Genomic DNA, 12,421 nt, shown 5'->3' on the forward strand with positions numbered 1-12,421 from the left:
TGTAACACATCTTCAAGGTTCCATCTGTTGTGCATTCAGAGATGGTATTCTGCATTCCTTGGTTCTAATGATTTGAGTTACTGCTGCCTTTCTATCATCATATCAAAGTTACTTAAATCCTCCATCATTCTGATGCTCAGTTTGAACTCCAGCAAGTTGTCATGACCGCATCTAAATGTCTAAATGTACTGAGTTGCGACCATGTGATTGGCTGATTAGCTATTTGTGTTAACAAGCAATTGAACAGGTGTACTTAATGAAATGAAGTGGCCGCTGATTGTTTATGCCTATTTAGTTTATTAAGCAAAAAATATCTTAAGTGTCTTCCATCCAGAAATATGTCGGCGAGGAGCTGCAGTACCACCGCTTCGCCAACCGGAGGCAGCACCTCCGGTTGGTGTCAGTGAATCACTTCACGGCTGCTCCCTGAAAAAGTTTATTTACTTCCTTGTCAACAGTTCAGCTGTTTCTGAATGATAAAGTAGTAGAGATAAAGGTAACCACGCTTGTTTATTTGTTGCATTGAAATCGTTACGGTTGTCTGACAGACAGTCCTAGAAATAATTGTACCTCTTTATTGAAACGGCGGAATTTGCACACGAGGGAGCGTTAGCCAGCTAGCTGCTGTAAATGCTAACGGAGCTAATCATCATAACCGTAAACACACCACAGCTAGCGTTAGCATTAGCGCCGCCACTGAGCTGCTGTAAACAGCCTCTGTGGACTATCGTTTGTAGTTTATCTGATTCCATGCTTATTCCACTTCCAATAGAGTTAAATAGAGCATCAGATGACATTCAAACCTTGTGTCAAGAAGCATCGTAGTCCCTTCATCGCTCCGTTGTAAACGAACCGCTGACTTTAACCAAAATTCTTCATTAGTTCATTGAATGGCATCATAGCTGAGCTTTGGGGCAGCTGCCTCTGTGCTGCATATTATATGCCCGCATAGCTAGTGAATTAGGGTATGAAAACTGTCACGTTAGAGGTCATTTTGAAATTATTGCTATTTACCAACCATTAGACCATCTGCCAATTTCTTAACTAAATCTCGACCTTCAACATTGATCCTTTATTATGAATTTCAACATAGTGGTTAAATAATTACACCATATTTTAACATACACACAAAAAAAGTTATTCAATACATGCAATAAAGTATGCTTTAAATCCTAATGTATTGGAACATTAAAAAAAAAAAAATCAAAATTCACACTAGATGGCCATAAACGTTTATTTTGCATAAGCTCTAAATGTATGGTCAAATTCAAGTTACAGTGCTCACAATTGTCTAATACTTATTTCTAAACTTGTAGTTTGCCCTCCAGAGAGTTGTGACAATTTCATTATTTTATTTGTAAAATGTTTAACCACAAGTACAATTTAAATCAAATAAAACAAGGAACTCTTTCTTTTAAAATGTTTATCTACGAATGGCTGAGGTATCATCATCAGAACTCTTAAAATAATCAACAAAAATGAAACATTCTTTTACTATGGGCAGGATTTATTGCACCTGTCTTATATATGTTCTTTGTATGTACCTAATAATATATCTAATGAGTACAAACATAACAGTGGTTTTTGTTTACTTTCTGTAAGGTGAGCAGCAAAGATGGAGTCCAGCGAGGAGAGCGGCCTCAGCGTCGGAGGCTCTGTGGGAGAGGAGAACTACTTCCTGGGATACACGTTCACTGATCGCTCTCACTCGAGCCGAGTGGTGAAGAGCATCATGGATCTGTGCCTGGAGGATGGCCTGTTCGCTGACGTCACCATCACCGTGGATGGCAAAGAGTTTCACCTCCACCGGCTGGTCCTCTCAGCACAGAGCAGCTTCTTCCGCTCCATGTTCACGTCCAACCTGAAAGAGTCCCACAACCGCACTATTGAACTGAAGGACGTCAGCGCCACTGTCTTTCAGCTGCTGATTGACTACATCTATCACGGTATGATTAAGCTGAGGGTGGAGGAGCTGCAGGACACCTATGAAATGGCTGACATGTACCAGCTGACTGCTCTGTTTGAAGAATGCTCTCGCTTCCTCTCACGGACCGTGGAGGTCAAGAACTGTTTACAGGTGATTACTGTTTTTTTTTTTTTTTTTTTTTTAACAGATCTAACAGTCATATATTTAGCAGTCATTTTCATGTGTAAGTGTTATTTTTTTGAGTCCAGGTGATGTGGCTAGCAGACAGACACAGTGACCAGGAGCTGTATACTGCTGCCAAGCGCTGTGCTAAAATCCACCTGGCTCAGCTGCACCAGACTGAAGAATTTCTTAATCTGCCTCTCTGTCTCCTCTTGGACATCATCAAAGGTATTACAGTTTTGTATTCTGTCACCATGTCTCAGAATTACCAATGTTTTTAAATACTGAAGTCAATTTAATTCAAATAATGTATTTCTAATGTTGCAGTTATGTCTGATTCAAGTTACACACTTCTTTTATAGATGTTTAAAATTATTTTCATCCTCCCTTCCACAAAATCTTATTTTTTTATTATTTTGTGTGATATATGAAAGACATAGGTGAGTCTTGAAAGTAGTCAAGTAGATGATCCTTTATAACAAACAACATCTTTGCTTCTTTCTTTACCATACAGATCATTTAAAAAGCAAAAACAGATGAAATGTGATATTCTTTGGAAAGTGGTTTGCCTTTTTTGTTTTTCATAACTGCAAACCCAATCAAAGCATGTTCTGTGAATTTGATGTTATGTTCAGATGGTGTTCCAACCTCCCAGAATCCAACAGTGGCCATCGAGTCGTGGATAAACCACAACAAGGTTGAAAGAGAGGAGTTCTCCTGTATCCTTCAAGAGAATCTTAAGGTAATATTTGTATATAGCCTATTTTTGCATATAGAGCTGAGAAACATTTTTATAGAGTTTCCTGTAATTTAACACATAGTTTCCGGTGTTTTTTATCTTCTACGTCAACAGGAAATCGGTGAGAATGTCCACATTTACCTGATTGGTAAAGAGGAGACGAGGACTCACTCCCTGGCCGTATCACTGCATTGTGACGAGGACGATGCGATCAGCGTCAGCGGCCAGAACAGTTTATGCCACGAGATCACTGCAGCCTGTAAACACGGAGGAGACCTGTACGTGGTGGGGGGTTCAATCCCCCGCCGCATGTGGAAGTGCAACATGCACACCATGGACTGGGAGCGCTGTGCTCCACTGCCCAGAGACCGCCTCCACCACACCATGGTCTCCGTCTCCACTGAGGACGCTATCTACTCACTAGGAGGTAAGACGCTGCAGGACACTCTCTCTAATGCCGTCATCTACTACACAGTGAAGGACAACATGTGGACAGAGACCAGTCAGCTGGACACTGCAGTTTCTGGGGCCGCTGGCGTCAACCTGGGAGGCACCATCTACTTGCTTGGCGGGGAGGAGAATGACATGGACTTTTTTACTAAACCATCCCGCCTCATTCAGTGCTTTGATACCTCCTCTCAAAAGTGCCAGATCAAACAATACATGCTGCCGTTTGCCGGCTGCATGCACGCAGCGGTCCACATGGATGTGATCTTTATCGTAGCAGAAGGAGACTCTCTGGTTTGCTACAACCCTCTGCTGGAGAGCTTCACCCGCCTGCGCTTCCCTGAGGTCTGGAGCTGTGTTCCTTCACTGTGGAAGGTTGCGAGCTGTAACGGCTGCATATACGTCTTCAGAGACAAATGCAAGAAAGGTGATGCAAACACGTTAAAGTTTAACCCAGCCACATCTGTCGTATCTGTTATCAGAGGGATTAAAATCCTCCTGACAAACTGGCAGTTTGTTCTGGCCTAGCCTGTCCTCTGGATGTTCACACTGTGGTCCAGACACTCGCCACAGACAATCAGGGAAGACTGTTGGATAACTTACCATGACTTCACTCTCCAGACATCCTGTGAGGAGACCTGCCCTAAATGTATTTACTCAGCTGTGTCACTCATTCCATTCAGACTTCACCTCCAGCCTCGTAACGACGGTTCACTTGTGTTACAGTGTGTCTCATTGTGGCTCCTTTAGCTGAGAAGTCAAACAATTTGTGGTGATGCTGTAACCAGTGACAAACTAAATCTGTTGCTTCCTGTGCACTGCTTGTTTGTTGACATGCATGAACAGCTTTAGTGTAAAAAGTCTGCTGAACACAAAACATCCTTCAGTATATTGCAAGTGATTAAGTGTGTCATGATGTTGTAGGTTGAATATCCTCAGATGTCCAGTTTTACGTTATCGTACATAAACATAACAGGATGTTTTCTAACTTTTCAATTTTTCACAATTTCTTGTTTTAAGATTGTATTTTTTGATGTACAGTGTACATGTTCATGTTAAACTGTTAACTGAAATGTCAAATATATCACTGTAGCTACAAGCTGTCACTGTTCGTTGTGATATTTATGGCCCTTTAGCCTTTATGCCTTAACTATCTCTCACTAATAATACTGTGTTTACTACCAAGAATTTAGGATCTTTCATTGTTGCAGTTTTACAGTGATGCATTTAAAAATGGTGCACTATGTTGCTTTGTTGATGGCAAAGGTGCGTGTTTCCGTCCTTGGGGGTGGAAAAGGGGAGCTGAAGGAGAGAAAGCTACTACAGAGTGGCCAAAAATTTGATCCCATTGATGTGCTGCAGGAGGCTGCGCAGCTGAAACCCAAACCCAGTAACATGTCAGACTTTGTGAACTATTCTAAGCATCAGTTGCTGACGCCGAGATGAGGGGTGGGGGTTTCTGGGGGCACATATGCGCCTCCATAAGGACTTCCAATAGGAACTGACAGCCACCGCGAGCACCGTCTGACTTACACTTCTGTAATGTTGCGAATTAAAGCTGCTTATAGCGTCCAAATCACAGTCTGCAGCTGCACATGTGAAGCTGTGGTCACATCCTGTTGTGGATCAGTGTTTTTAATGTTCCAGAAGTTTGTGGTGTGAAAAGTTGCAGTCCAGCGTGGGTCAGTGTGGAAGGGTTAGTGTGAAGGTAGATCGCTAGGAGCTGTAGTGACCTTGGGACTGTTTGCTGAGGGCAGAACATAATTCCTGAAGGGACACATGGTCTAGAGTGACAAGGCCATCTGCTGTAGCGCCAGCAGTAGGAGGAAGGTGGAGGGGGTTGGACACAGGGGTGCTGAGAATTCCTTTCGCTGGGGTGTGGAGGGAGTAGATATTCTGGGATATTGCTGCTAGCGCTCCGCCGGGAAACGTGTTTCTTTGACGTTTTTCAAAGGGAAATCTGACGGAGAATTTCTGAACACTTGATGGTGAGAGTGGATCACTGCGTGGTTAAATGGGGAAGACATTTTCTCGGGCCTCCAGCTCTCCACGAAGCATATGGTGATAATGGTCTTGGTGTGTCTCCGTTTTACTTCGGTGGATCCAGTTTCCTTTCCATCTCAGCACAGCCGGAGCTGATAGAGCGGGATCTGGTAGGCCTTCTGGCACCGACCTCTCAGAGGATCATCTTCTTTGGAGTTGTACTGTGCATGGCAAGGATCTACTTGCTTGCTGCCTCACTGAAAGTGCATGGCCTAAACGAATGAATATTTTTATGAGGCGCCTTGCACCAGAGATGGGCCAGGACCAAACCAAGCAGCAGATAGAGAAGGGCCTGAGGTTGTATCAGTCTAATCAGACAGACAAAGCCCTGCATGTGTGGACAAAAGTGCTGGAAAAGACCTCAGATCCTGGAGGGAAATTTCGGGTGCTCGGGTGCCTGATCACAGCTCACTCAGAAATGGGAAAATACAAAGAAATGCTCAAGGTAAGCCTGCATAGCAACAGTATGCTACATGTAAGAATTCATACATTTTTAATGAGTATACAGTAGTACTTCTTTAAAGGAATGATTCTGGGACAACATGTACCTGGGCAGTGCTTATTTTTAAGTGGTACTCTTAATCTAAACAGCCTCGTAATCACTTGATGTGGATCATTCATGTGCTGTGTGATCATATTTTGTGTTATGTAACCAGCAGTAGGTGTGTGTGTGTGGTTGCAAATCGGTTAGTAAATGTCACCAAATGCCTCGTCATTTTTCATGTCATCATGTCTGCTCGGCACCGTTACAGTTCCTGCTGTAGTAGAACACAACATTTCCCCAATGTGTCGGTGATTGTTGAATGAGAAGAGGCTGAAGGTTACCTTCTTCCATTTACAGCGATCCTGGGAATCACGGGTTAATTTGTGGCTTCCACACGATGCAGAGTAAATAAGTGCCCTGCAACCTAAGTATCAGTGTGGGGTGTCTTGTTGACATAATCATCCTTACTCAAACAGCAGCCTCTCTCACTTACACAGCTTTAATGAGGGTTTCTTTTTAAAGTTGGGGTCTTGTATCTAAATAAACTCATCAAATCTCTTTTTTTAATTGTATCGATTTCAATTTATGAATATCCATCTGATTATTTGCCTGCACCTTCGATCCCCTTACTCTCCCCTCTTTCTGCAGTATGCCCTTGATCAAATTGACACAGCCAGAGAAATGGAGGACCCAGACTACCTGACAGAGGGCTACCTGAACTTGGCCCGCAGCAATGAGAAGCTGTGTGACTTCCAGAAGACGGTGTCGTACTGTAAGACTTGCTTAAACATGCAGGGTACCACTGTGAGCTTGCAGCTTAACGGCCAGGTATGTCTTAGCATGGGCAACGCCTTCCTGGGCCTCAGTGTCTTCCAGAAGGCGCTGGAGAGCTATGAGAAGGCCCTGCGCTATGCACACAACAACGACGACAAAATGCTGGAGTGCAGAGTCTGCTGCAGTCTGGGAAACATCTATGTCCACCTTAAGGTACTCAGTGCATGCTTTGAATGCTACACATTAGGAAAATGCTGGATTTTGGTGATCTTAGTGTGTGCTACACTGCAAGCATTTCATCTCACTCTTTGCTCAGCATTATTTCTGAGTGAATCTCTTTAAAACTGACTGTTGTTCGAGACATTATAAGCAATGAGACTGACCAAGAGATGTTAAAACTCTTTGACCTCTCAGCTATGTTAGTTGGGTAAAACATTCCCTGGACTGCACGTGTGACTTGATTGCACAATCAACACTTTGCCAGCGTATTTCGGGTATGGTAACACTGCAGAGCATCTGAGCAAACATCATCAATGGTTAGCTCGTGCAGTACTGGCTATTGTAAAACAAGGGCGGAGTGAGGAGGCTGGCTGCTGGGGGGTTATGTAGTACCCTTGACATCAGAGATTTGTAAGTGTAATCCTCTGGCTTCCCAGGGAGGATTGGTTTCAATGGGACTGGGATGAAGTGGTGTTTGAGGAATGCACTCGTATGTCACGTTATTCTGTGAAACAGAAAATATTACATGCTTTAAGTGATACAGGAACACACAGGCCAGGAAACAGTTACAGTTTGTGGTCGGATTCTTTTTCTGAATACAAGTTTTCACAGGAAGAGAACTACAAGCCAAACTGCTGATGTTACTAGTATCTAAATATGACTTTTGTAGGAAATAACTGGGCAGTCAAGGTCTTACCGATTGTTCACGTCTGCCTACAGGACTATGAGAAAGCCCTGTTCTTCCCCTGCAAAGCAGCTGAGCTTGTCAATGACTATGGCAAAGGTTGGAGCCTCAAGTATCGAGCCATGAGCCAGTACCACATGTCTGTCGCCTACAGGAAGCTGGAGCGCCTGCCAGACGCCATGGAGTGCTGTGAGGTATTGTTTCATAACCGCCATCCTTACTGTCCTCAGAGACGGACTTACATAACTTGGAGAATGTCACAGTTTTGGTTTCCTCACCAACCCGCTGTCCCTCGACGCCTTTGGCTGTTCTGATGTCGGAGCTGCGGATACAGTAGATGTTGTGCTGCTGACAGGTGCAGGCGCACAGTTGTTCTGTTGTACGAGGCCTTAGACCTCGACAAAAATATGCTCACAGAGGCACTGGTTTAAAGTGTTAATGAAGAGGGTGGCTTTAGTCTCTGCTCTGTTCTAATTATGTACCGAGGGTGAAAAATAACTTGATGTCATTGCCTTGGAGTGTAAAATTATAGTAACAAGACAGCAGGATGCATTTCAGATTTATTACATTTGCCAAACGCTTTTAGCTAAACAATTTACACATCCTGTCATATTCAGAATACCAGAGCACAAGAGGAGTCTGAAAGGTGAAACAACAGCGTCCCACATTCCCTGTTGCTTTTCTTTGTGGGTTATTTGCGTACAAACTGATTTTGAAAACGCAAAATAGTAATTGCTAAATAAATAATTGAAACTGTAGTTTACAGAGATACAGCCTTTTTAGGATTGTAAACCACCCTTTACATTAAAATACCTTATAAACATATATACATTGTAGTTCTGTACACTATAGGGCTGCAGTGTGAGAAAAATATAGCTGCTAAGATGAACCTAATTCAAAATCATTTTTTTCACAATTTCAAATAAGATATCTACAGCATGATGGTATCACAGGTCGCAAGTTAAACTCTTGTTCTTAAGCCATTGCATCTTCTGTCTTGTACTTCGACAGGAATCTATGAAGATTGCTCTCCAGCACGGTGACCGTCCCCTACAGGCTCTGTGCTTACTAAACTTTGCCGACATCCACCGCTGCAGGCATGACGTTGATGTAAGCTTTCCATTATTGCATCCATATTAGTGCAAACCTGTCCAGATCTTTCAAAGCTGGTCTTTAAAGATACACTTTGTCTTTGCCTTGTACACTTGCTTTGTCAAAGTACTAATATTTAGATGTATTTTTTTGTCAGGTCACTATGCGTTTAACTTTATGTCATTGTTTCTCTTCGTCCATTCAGAAAGCATTCCCTCGTTATGAGTCTGCTCTGGGTATCATGACTGAGATTGGAAACCGTCTTGGACAATCACATGTCTATCTGGGAGTCGCAAAGTGTTGGCTTCTGCAGAAAGACTATGAGAAGGTCCTTACATATATTATATTAAAAATATAACTGGCATGAATGTTGTATTGTTTCTGATAACAAGTATTTATGTGGACTGTTTATTCTCTAGGCTCTTGATTCTTTGCAGCGAGCACAGGAACTGGCAGATGGAATGGGAAACAAGGTAACCAGTGCTCCTTAAACAGTTGATTGATCAGTTAGTTGATAGAATTTATATTTTTTTTCTGTCATGTTTAACTGAATATCTTTGGGTTTTTTGGCTTTTGGTTGGAGAAAACAAGACATCTAAGGACTGTAAAAATTTTCTAGACGAACAGTTAGTCAAGAACATAAAATGCAAATTATCCGATTATTTAAACCATATGTAAATCCTGCTGGTATGTTTCCTGTGCATAAGCTGTGCACGCTGAAGGTTCACTGCCTGAGTGAGGGGATCTACCGAAGCCAGGGGCAGCAGGAGGAGCTCAGAGAGCAGGTGGTGAAGTTCCTGCAGTGCGTCGAGGAGCTGGAGCTGTACTGTGGCATGTGTGGAGAGTCCATTGGGGACAGGGACCAAAAACTGCAGGCCTTACCCTGTTCCCACATTTTCCATCTCAAGTGAGTGTCTATTCACAGCCTGCTCTGACCTGTTATTGGTGACATGTCAGAAATAACCCAAACTGTTGACTGTAAATTAGATTTTCATCACCTGTAACCACTAAAGAAGTATCTGCTGGTGAATGACCTAAGACGTAGGATAATATGTGAATAACTCGTGTTTGCAGGCCGACAGAAAAAGAACGAGTGACATTTAGTCTTTCCTTCTTTCAGGTGTCTGCAGACAAACGGGACAAAGGGTTGTCCCAAATGCTTCAAGTCCTCCATGAAGCCTGGATTTGTGTGATTGTGACACTGTGTTTGTGCCTTGGATCCGCAGACACAGCAATGATGCCTCACAGGCTCCTGACTGATCTGAGAGCAGCAGGCAGCCTCAGGATGTGCTGAAGATGTTTAAGGGAGTAACAATTCGCTGCTCTGCGCAGAGGATGCTGAACTGATCCCAGAGCGTCCCAGAGTGCAGCTCAGAGGACACGATCGAGGCTTCATCGTATTTAGACATCAGTCTGAAGCTGACAGAGGAGATATTGCTGGCAGCGTTACATTTCAAGATAAGCTGAAGAGCCCACGTCATCTCTGATGACTGGCCATTTGATGCAGCATTTTAATAGGATATGGACCGTCAGAAGAACATTTATAACTTTAGTGTATTGGCTATTTTATGCTTTAGAATTGTTTGGTAAAAATGAGATGAAATCATCTTTGGAAGAGGAATTCAGTGATGTCTCAGCAATCTTAGTGACACAGCTTGTCGTTCAAACTCAGCTTCTTTACACCACATCCAGTTGTTCTTTACTCAACAGTTGAGCCATTTCTGAATTTACCTGATTGCATTCATATTATATTTATTGTTGTATTCATGTACATACTATTCTCATGTTAATTTGTTTGATTTATCTGAGATGTTTTGTAAAACCTAAAACAAACTAAAATCTCTTAACCATTCAAAAACTAGTGTCTTTACAAAACAGGTACATGCAGCTGTTTTTTCCTTATTCACAGAGATTAAGGAGCAGGATCAACACACATTGTGTTAATAGAAATTCCTTTTCTTTTCATTTCTGCGAATGTTTTTCTCTTAACTCTGATATCGACATATTGTTGCAGTTTAAGATCAAATATTCTTGAGAAGGAAACCTATTGGGAAAGGATCTTTGACCAATCACACACTTATTATATAATATATAATTATTTAGGGGAGATGCATACAGTATGTTTTAATGTAGTGTATTTGTAGTTACTTGTACATATGAATTCAATGGTCAAATTATGTCAGTGGTCACGATTAATTACTTGCAAAGGCATTGTGATTTCAAGGGGATTTTGAGGGGAAAAGCTCGAAAACCTGAGCTATCATATCAGTGAGTGGTTGCATGTTTTATTTACAATGGCGAGAAACAGGATTAGATCACGATCATGAGTCCGTGTACCTGCGTATTTACTTATTTCACTTGTTTATTATAGTATTTCTTAATATTCAGTGACTTTTATCGTTCATATTCCTCATAAATTGTTCGGTTTTAGACATATTGTGAGTGGGGGGTCATTTTAATATACAGTTAAAACACTGAAAGCTCCTTTTTACTAAATTTCTTTTGAAAACTGTGCCCTAACTTGAATGGGAGATATTCATGAGTTCATACTGTATCGTGAAAACAGGAGAAATTCTTGGTACTGCGTTAACAAATGCCATTTTTTAAACATTCTTAGTTAAAGCAAAGAGGTACAAAAAATATTGCGGACTTGAGGAGTACACACAATGCTGTAGCTCTAAATTTAAGGTTTTTTTTTTTCTCTTCATACAAAATATGAGCAGCGTGAGAGGAGACAAGAAGTTTGCTTTTACTGCACAGGCACTTATATATCTCATTTTAAGAACATTACTTGAGCTCACTTTTCAGCAGCATCTGACTCTCTCTTTTTTGAGGTTTCTGATTCATTGTCTGTTTACCTGCAGCACAGTCAGTGTAAAGCATAGATATCATCTACAGCTTCTTCTTGGTTCTGGGGTAAAGAAACCATTTTACAGTACAGCCGCTTATCTTTAACAGTTTAAACTACCTCTGTTTTTGCCTCCAAGCTTTGAGGATACATGCAGTAATATCACAACATTTAAATCCATGTAGATTTGTATTTTTTTTCTAGACGTCATGTTGATATAACCGTGATTTATTTGATTTAGAGTCTGACTACAATGCATTGTTAATATATTTATGCATTTAGTCAAACCATGTTACTGTGTCAAATATGGAAACATTTCAATATGGAAAATAAAGTACACTGAACGTGAATGGAAGTGTTACTACTTTGTGAACTTAAGCTTCGTGTCGTCCTGTGGGTCAAAATTGACCCGTTTCAAAGTTTGAAAATGTGAGGGAAAAAAACATTTTGACAGTGAAACTTCTGATGTCCACATTTTCAACATTTTTGGGAAATGTTTGAACATTTTTTGGTAGAAAAAAAATGTGAAAAATGTTTCTTAAGAACATTCACAAAAAAATCTACCAAAATCCAGTGAATTTCGCTGGATTTTGTTGTTAAAGAAAATATTAAAGTTTTACTGATATATATGTAATCACTTTAGCTATTTTTAGGATTTTTTTTTGGAAGATTTTTACTTATTTTTTGAAAATATTTACAAGAATTTTCTTGCCACATTTGGGGGATTTTTTTTTTTTCAAATAAAACTTTTAAGGGAAACTTTTAAGGAATTATTGGAATTTTCTTCCTGTAGGTTTTGCAAATTTTCTGAAATTTGGGGATTTTTTTTTCAGACAAAGAAGCAGTATTTTTTGGTGCCCGTAAATGAAGACAACAGGAGGGTTAAAAGAGTTTGGAGTTATCTCTGCTGCTAATTTTCAGATTTGAAAGCTAATGTCATGGCTGTGATGAACAGTGCTTACCTGCACATTCTATTTAACCAGTCATACTAGTTGGTCAGC

General features: G+C 41.1%; 2 protein-coding genes across 2 annotated transcripts; both read left to right on the forward strand.

Moving 5' to 3' along the window:
* The first annotated feature begins 399 nt into the window (after positions 1-399).
* Positions 400-4,374, forward strand: kbtbd4 (kelch repeat and BTB (POZ) domain containing 4). Its single transcript, XM_023290671.2, has 5 exons — positions 400-496; positions 1,603-2,077; positions 2,176-2,317; positions 2,725-2,831; positions 2,943-4,374. The coding sequence occupies exons 2-5, from the start codon at positions 1,616-1,618 to the stop codon at positions 3,801-3,803; spliced, it is 1,572 nt and encodes a 523-aa protein (XP_023146439.1). The 5' UTR covers positions 400-496; positions 1,603-1,615; the 3' UTR covers positions 3,804-4,374.
* Positions 4,375-4,789: 415 nt separating this feature from the next.
* Positions 4,790-11,770, forward strand: rapsn (receptor-associated protein of the synapse, 43kD). The gene is made up of 8 exons (XM_023290670.3): positions 4,790-5,763; positions 6,451-6,789; positions 7,516-7,674; positions 8,492-8,590; positions 8,778-8,900; positions 8,992-9,045; positions 9,280-9,479; positions 9,693-11,770. Exons 1-8 carry the CDS (start codon positions 5,539-5,541, stop codon positions 9,763-9,765), a joined length of 1,272 nt encoding a protein of 423 aa, XP_023146438.1. The 5' UTR covers positions 4,790-5,538; the 3' UTR covers positions 9,766-11,770.
* Positions 11,771-12,421: the final 651 nt, after the last annotated feature.

This window comes from Amphiprion ocellaris, chromosome 3 (genome assembly GCF_022539595.1).
Source record: "Amphiprion ocellaris isolate individual 3 ecotype Okinawa chromosome 3, ASM2253959v1, whole genome shotgun sequence".
NCBI lineage: Eukaryota > Metazoa > Chordata > Actinopteri > Pomacentridae > Amphiprion > Amphiprion ocellaris.

Coding starts and splice junctions, on each gene's coding strand:
- kbtbd4 (XM_023290671.2), top strand. CDS start 1,616: ATGGAGTCCAGCGAGGAGAGCGGCCTCAGCGTCGGAGGCTCTGTGGGA. Junction 2,078..2,175: donor AGGTCAAGAACTGTTTACAG/GTGATTACTGTT, acceptor TTTTGAGTCCAG/GTGATGTGGCTAGCAGACAG. Junction 2,318..2,724: donor CCTCTTGGACATCATCAAAG/GTATTACAGTTT, acceptor TGTTATGTTCAG/ATGGTGTTCCAACCTCCCAG.
- rapsn (XM_023290670.3), top strand. CDS start 5,539: ATGAATATTTTTATGAGGCGCCTTGCACCAGAGATGGGCCAGGACCAA. Junction 8,591..8,777: donor GCTGCAGGCATGACGTTGAT/GTAAGCTTTCCA, acceptor TCGTCCATTCAG/AAAGCATTCCCTCGTTATGA. Junction 8,901..8,991: donor TGCAGAAAGACTATGAGAAG/GTCCTTACATAT, acceptor TTTATTCTCTAG/GCTCTTGATTCTTTGCAGCG.